This window comes from Limulus polyphemus, unplaced genomic scaffold, assembly GCF_000517525.1.
Source record: "Limulus polyphemus unplaced genomic scaffold, Limulus_polyphemus-2.1.2 Scaffold77095, whole genome shotgun sequence".
Classification (NCBI taxonomy): Eukaryota; Metazoa; Arthropoda; class Merostomata; order Xiphosura; family Limulidae; genus Limulus; species Limulus polyphemus.
This window is the reverse complement of record NW_013742691.1, coordinates 1-7,321: the sequence shown is the minus strand read 5'-3', so window position 1 is coordinate 7,321 and position 7,321 is coordinate 1. Positions and strand designations below refer to the sequence as shown.

General features: G+C 36.3%; 1 protein-coding gene across 1 annotated transcript; it reads right to left on the bottom strand.

The window, feature by feature from the left end:
* Positions 1-732: 732 nt before the first annotated feature.
* On the bottom strand, positions 733-7,315 carry LOC111084477 (the record flags this gene model as incomplete). Its single annotated transcript, XM_022381189.1, has 3 exons — positions 6,283-7,315; positions 1,758-1,842; positions 733-781 (listed from the first exon to the last, which is right to left on the bottom strand). Coding segments are annotated over exons 1-3 (955 nt in total), but the record flags the coding sequence as incomplete, so codon positions are not given.
* Between the last annotated feature and the right edge of the window lie 6 nt (positions 7,316-7,321).

The window sequence follows — 7,321 nt, the reverse complement described above, 5'->3', positions numbered from 1 at the left end:
AATAAACATAGGAAATAAATGTGAAAAATTTAGAAGCACAAACTCTCAGGAGGAGTACATTCGAACTTTGTGGACAACACCGAAAAGGATAGAACAGTACTGTTCATTTTATTTTGCATTTTTTAACTTATAAAGTTTTATGGTGGTTACTAAGTCAATCAAATTGACCAATCCACATAGATTTAAGGTAGGGAAAATAACGGATAAATTATACAGCTTTTCTGAAAGAAAAAAAAAGTCAAATATTTATTTAGGAATTATTACTTTGCACTAGGAGCAGTCAACACTGATTTCATTTAATCACAGACAAATGTTTAATAAATATATAGAATTAAAAACTGATTTTTTAAATCTATAACAGACTTGTAGTGTTTAGTAGAAGCTTGATAAACTTTATCAAGATACATAAAGTTTGTTTATGTTTAGAGTTATAGGTATGAAAACTCTGATGGTTACTTTGGGGTTCATGAGATCGGTGAAATCCACAGAGCCTGTAGTGACAGAGATAAGTTCTGAGAGAAAACAATTAACACTTACAGAGAAAATAAACTTACACTATGGATAAACTGTATGCTATCATATGACACTAGATCACACTATAATGAAGTAACAGAGGAACAAAGTGCAGAAAAGTAAAATATGTTATCTGCTCATATTAAGCTGAAAAATTGTAAAACTAAGGCTTGGAAATCTAACTTGAATACGTAATATATGTAAAAATTTCTGTCTTACTGCTTGCTTGACCACCACGTACAAAATCTTCATGTCGTTGATTGAAAATCTACAAAAACAAATAGGAAAAATGTAGTTTATTCTTAAATTTATAGATCAATTTAATTGTTTAAAAACCAGTGACCGTTAAACAGTTTCAGATACAGATATTTTGATTTAGTCATGCAATGAGAACTGAGAAAAATATTTCCTAAAATGTTTTATACAATAAAAATATTAGGTTTTACAAAAGATGGAACAGGTAAATACAATACCTGAGCACATCTACTTTCAAGACATATATGTGTACATTCATGCTAAAGGCAAAGTTAAAATGTGTCAACTAGAATTAGATTACTAAATTTTGTAACATTTAAATCATATCATGTTTAAAAAAAATATTTTATTTAAACAGGTTACATCAATATCATATGCACAATTCATTGAAAATATTTACATATTAGTGAAAGTAACACATTTAATATAGAGAGCCAATCCATTAACCAGCAATTAACACAACAATACCAGAGTGATCAGTGATTATAAGCATATTACACTGTTTGACATGGATAGTTTCAACTATTATGTACATTAGGATTCTTCATTTTGTAACTGTAATCATGGATATATAAAAAAACAACACCAATTTCAAGCTACAGTAAACTACTTGGGTGTTGTTTCTAGAAGGATCATGACTTATCGGGGAACCTCACGAATATCCCAGCATTTGCTAGATGCCCTCTTTTTTAGTATATAAGCCAGCGATAGATCGAAAAGAGAGAATTGGCAGATAGATTGTAGATAGAGATAATTGAGTCAAGGGAACAGTAGGCACCATAAGTAAAGTGTGTGAATCACTGTGATTTATAGCGTGTGTTATAAAGGTTGTTAAGTTTAAAGTGACTGTGGAAATTAAGTGTATTACAAAGTTTGTAACGAGAAAGAATAAACTAGTTTTAATTAAGAAAGGACTTGTATCGCTGAAGTTCCTTGGAAAGAATTTATACCGGAAATTAACAAACAAGCAGATATGTAACAATACTTACTTTCCCATCATGGACTTCCTGAAGAAATGATAAACTTTTGTTAAAGATACACCGCAGTTGCTCATCTGTCATTTCCTTGATATTCCTGAAGTTAGAAACTGTTTTCACTAACTTTTTCTCAATTCAATCAATTACATAGAAATAAAACTAGTTATTATTTGTCTAATAATAAATAGTCATAATTCTAGTAAACATCCTTTAAATGTGAACAACCTCCTTCACTTCTTGTTTTAAGTGGAAATTAAGAAAAAAGAAACCAAAAGCTTCCATTAATGATTCAAATAATAACCTGCACTGTAATATGATGAGTTATAAAGTACAATAAAAATGGATATCCATACACTTTCACCTATTGTAATAAATGGGTTATTCCTCATGACATAATAAGGTAGAACATAACCAATGTTTGGTATAGTTAGTAACTTATCAAGATATAATGTAGAGGATATCCAATATTTATTGTAGTTAGAAATTTCATCCATGGAGGTTATGTGGTCCTTCTCACAGCATCAGAGTTTAACTTCTAAGGTTGCCATGTATCTGTCTCAGTCTTTGCATAGTCCTATATTTGACATTTATCAATGGCAATGGCATACATACAGATAGTGGTGTTTGGAGAGGAGAATGAATCCATTTCATCCAGAAATGGCAACCATAATTCGTTTTTTGACCTGGATTTTTCACAAGGGTTTTGCATCTTCCACAATCGTTTTATATAAGCTAACCTTATCGACTACCTTTAGATACGCAAGCCAGAAATTATTTAAGCCACTGGTGTTCTCTGGCTTCTTGGTCATTTCGGGTTCTTCTTCCCAAAGGACTGTTTCAGTTACCTAACTGGTATATTAAGGTGGTATTTCATGCTCTTTCTGTGCATCCATTTGAGACCTTAGCCTCATGTACCATGTATCACATTTCCATTAAGGTTTAATTTTTGTTGCTGCTGGCAAATTGTGCACAGGATGCTCTTTCATTCTACCTATGTTCTACTATACTCAGACAGATTCTTCTTCCCTAAGACACTGGCAGCCAGGGAAGGGGATAATACCTTTTCACCGACTCATCTGACCACAATTTTTCACATTTATGATCAATCGGATCTTGATCATTTGTGATGCTCATTGAGAGTCCTGAAGTGTCACGTGGTCCATATTACTGACTTTTTATTCATTGGGATTCTTCAGTTTCCTGGAACTTATTCCTAGTTATTTTTCAAGGTGGGAATGGAATTGATTCATATTGGTTATTGTGGGCTCTCTTTGGAGGGGAGTCACATCTCTTCAGATTCATTGCATTTCTATGTCCTTAGCGGCCTGGTTAAATTGTCTGCTGGAGGACATTGCGTGGGTTGGTATGTGGACCTCCTCCATATACTTATATCTCACATTATTTGCATGATCTGGCAGTATCTTCTCTGAGGGTTTTTGACTACCTTCGCATCCGCTAGATTATAAGAAGGTTTTAGTATCTTTATTACTAATAGTGTCTTTTCGTTATTTACCAGGATCACTTTCTTCTTTTTTACAGGATCACATTGTACCCTCTTTGTTTCCTACTAGTGGATCTAGGGAGTCCTCACCACACCCAGTTTCTAGTTCCTGGGATGGTGGACAGAGGCTATTCCTACACTCTTCGAGAGGAAGGCGAAGTTGGGGGCCCTCCGAACTGGGTCCTTGAATGTTTTTCCCATATGTTGATAGTAATTGCACCAGCCCACGCCGGAGCCTACTCATAAGACTGGTTCAGATTTGACAATCAGCTATCCAGTTGGGTTGAGCGTTGCCCTTCTTTTTTAGATCTAACAGTTCAGTACGTTGTTCGTGGAAGAGGTTCCATTGTCTCCTCATAATCCCGAATGCAGAGTTTGTTCGACATCCTTCCCATAATTCTGGGGGCAAGTAAAATATACCTTGTCCACACAGTTGGGGAGTGAGGATGAATGTTCATAATTCTGGACTGGATGAGTTCTGTTTCCTCTGGTTGAGTATGACATAAAGAATCTTGTCATTCTGAGTTTGGAGTGTTGCTTTTTGGACGTTTTCATGTTCAGGAGAGGGTTTATCCACTTGTGTGTTGCTTACCTTATCCTGATTCTGGTGGCTCGGAACTCATCACTGTATAGCTAGAAATTGGTATCCACTCCCAAATATATATTGTGGTCCAAATACCCTAGCCAGCAGTGTGGTAAATGCCACCCAAGTTGCACAATTTATGTTCTGGGTGAAGAGCATAACTGTTCTGGATCTAGTGCAGTTCCTCCACTTGGGTGCTATTGGCACACCCATCGTACTGGCACACCAATGATCTATGCACACACACCGGCCCCTCCATTTTATGAGTGTGGTATTCTAGCTGTAGTGTGTGAGAATAGGTATGTAGGTTTTGGAATTTAACATTTTCTTAAATCAAAAGTATATTTCTAATAATAATTACCTCCTTTCTACATTACTATTTGATAAGTTACTAACTGCAATAAACAGTGGTGATCCTGTATATTATTTGACAAGTTTCTAACTATAATAAACATTAGTAATCCTCAACATTATTACTTGATAAGTTACTAACTATAATAAATTAAGGGTATCCACTACATTATAAGTTGATAAGTTTTAGCTATAGTAAACATTGGTTATCCTTTACATCATATCCTGATAAGCTTCAGGACAGTTGAACGTACAATGTCAGATCTTGGCTGCCTCAACAAGATGGCTAAAGAGGAAGTGGAAGGCACTCTTGAAGGTACTGCAGAAGTAGAAACCAGGGTTTAGCCACCAATCTGGTGCTATTAACAGGACCAACAATTAATTGGTGATCATCAGTGTTCCAAACTGTGAGCAAATCCAATGGAAAACCTTGCAATGCAGCATCCATTCTATCGGGAAAATCTATTTGGGTAGAGACAATTGATCTGCCACCAAATTCATCACTCCCAGAACATGACAAGTTAGGAGTGGGCCCAAGAAAGAAGACCCCAGTTTCGAAAACAGAGAGACCTGGATCAAGTGCCCCTTTGACAGGAAATGGAAGACATTACTGTGGGATTGTCGAAGTGAAGCCTGACGATTTTTCTCCTTAACAAGTCCAGACTGTGAGACACCACCCTTTCAAAACCAAGAAGTTCTAAAACATTGTGTGGGAAAGCCTTGTCATCCATCCATAGGCCCTGGAATTTCTGAACATTGAGACATACACCCCATTCCTGAAGAGAGGCATCTGTAAAGAAATGGATCTCTGGATGAGGTGGTGGTAGAGGAACATTTATCATAGTATTGTTCCGATCTAACTATGCTTGAGATTGAAAATGATGAACCTGAATAAGGAAACTGGGGAATCCAGTGAATTGTTGTTCATGATCCATTGGTTGAATAGAGACCACTGTGTGCTCATCTCGAAGGAATAAGAAAAGATACCCAAATGGACAATATATTGTGTTGGAGTGAGAATAGATTTCTCAGCTCTGATAATGAAGCCTGCCTTCGTTGCTCTGAAAATAGAATCTGGGTGTGATGTTCTGCTAACCAATGAGATGGTGCCAGCAGTAACAAGTCAACCATAGAATGGTGTGTGCACAGGCCTAGGGAATGGATGTGATGAGAAAAAACTCATACAAATTGGCAGAACACATATGGAGCCAATGTTAGTCCAAAAAGCAGAGACCTGAACTGTAACACCTGACCCTTGTGCATAAAATGTAGATAGTGGCTTGATGCCACCACTACAGAAGTATGCACATAGGAGTTGGCAACATCGAACTTGGATATGTACCATCATGGTAGAAAATGCCAAGGTAGAGTGAGGAATGACTCCATTGTGAACCATTGAGTAACAACAAATTCATATAGGCAAGAAAGATTAATGACTGGACACCGATTTCTTGTTTTATTGGGCTCAATAAACAGACAGGAATAAAAACCATGGAAGAACTGGTACAACTCTCTCTATTGCCCCTTAGACCAACAAAACTCTGATAGCTCTAGAACGAAATTTTGAAATCCGAGTATCTGTGGGATACGCTACAGGTCAGACAGATAATAGTGGTGATAGTGTGAACTGAATGACTAATACTAAATCAAGGACCTGTAGTACTTATGGATCCATGTTAAAGGTTTTCCGCACATCCAGAATTTCTCAGAGCTGAGCCCCCACAGACCTCAAATGCATACAGTAGTCACCACCACCGCTGTGGGAATTACAGCTGAGCAACCTCATGGATAAGGATGGAATCTATTCTTGATATGAATGGACCAAAGGGCTGATGTCGAGGATCAGGACACTCTAATAGTTGCAGAACTATGACCCCTGTAGGAGACAAGGAAAGTCGACATGCCAACGACAGCAGCTATGAATGCAAACATGCAACATCAACCATTGATTTTGAAGACTAGAGTGCCCAGAAAATCAAGAGTCCAGAAAAGGGAGGCCTGTACTTCACACTTGTCTGACTACAGAAACACACAGGTACCTGTACTTCACTTGACTAACTATTCAAACACATATCTACATAAAATATCTGAACTTCACTTACTTCACTTGTTTAATTGATTCTTCATTATCTTTAGTGGCACATGTAACATCATCTTTACTGTCACTGATGTTAATTACTGGTATTTCTTTATCATCAACTGCTTTAAAATATGACGAAATCTCCTGGTTATGAAACTTGTCAAACTCCAGAAGTTTACGAATACTGAATCTTCGAAATTTTTTTAGTGGTTTCTCTGATAAAACTAAAGGCTCAGAATCAGCACTCAAACTTGTGTGAGAGTTCTTTTCACTAAGAATGGTTTTAGTTGCAGGTTTGTTAAAAACTAATTTAAGCAACTCTGAATCTGAGTGAGAAACTTGACTGAAATCTGGTGTTGATTGAGAATGAAGCAACTTTTTGGACCTCTGCAACTTTCGTTGAGGTAATTTTGCTCGAGACAGCTTATTTTCCTTAGATTTTAGTCCTAAATTATAACAAGTCTCTTCTCTATTATCAGCTGTAAACCCAGCTGCATTTAATAACTCTATTACTCTACTTTTTGGTGACTCATCAATTTCCATAATGCCATTTACTTGATTGTCTTTTAAGTTACCTGTTACAAGTGGACATGTTACTTCACATTTAGATTTAGTTTTATCCTCACCATATTTGATTTTCTTTTTTTTCTTTTTTTCACTTGAAACCTGGACATGAGGAATAGCTTTATTTTCAGAAACAAATGTCTTTTTCCCCTCTTTTTCCAATGAAAAGTTTAAATTTTCTTGCTTGGTTTTTTTGCTCACATTATCTTCTGTGCTATTTTTCCAGTATAACTGGTTGTTCATTTTGCTTGGTGGCTGAACCAGTTTTCTATAACACATTTCGGTTTCTGTTGGTGATTCTTTCCTATTCCTCTTTGGTGAGAGACATTTCACTTTGATTTTGTGTCTCGACAAATATTGCTCATTATATGATGTAAGACTTTCCTGAATTAATGGGGGTTTGCTGATACATCCTGCTGTATCCTTTAATTTCCTTAGGGTGAGATTATTATATTCTTGAGAAAAACAGATGCATTTTTCAGGATTTTGTCTTTTAC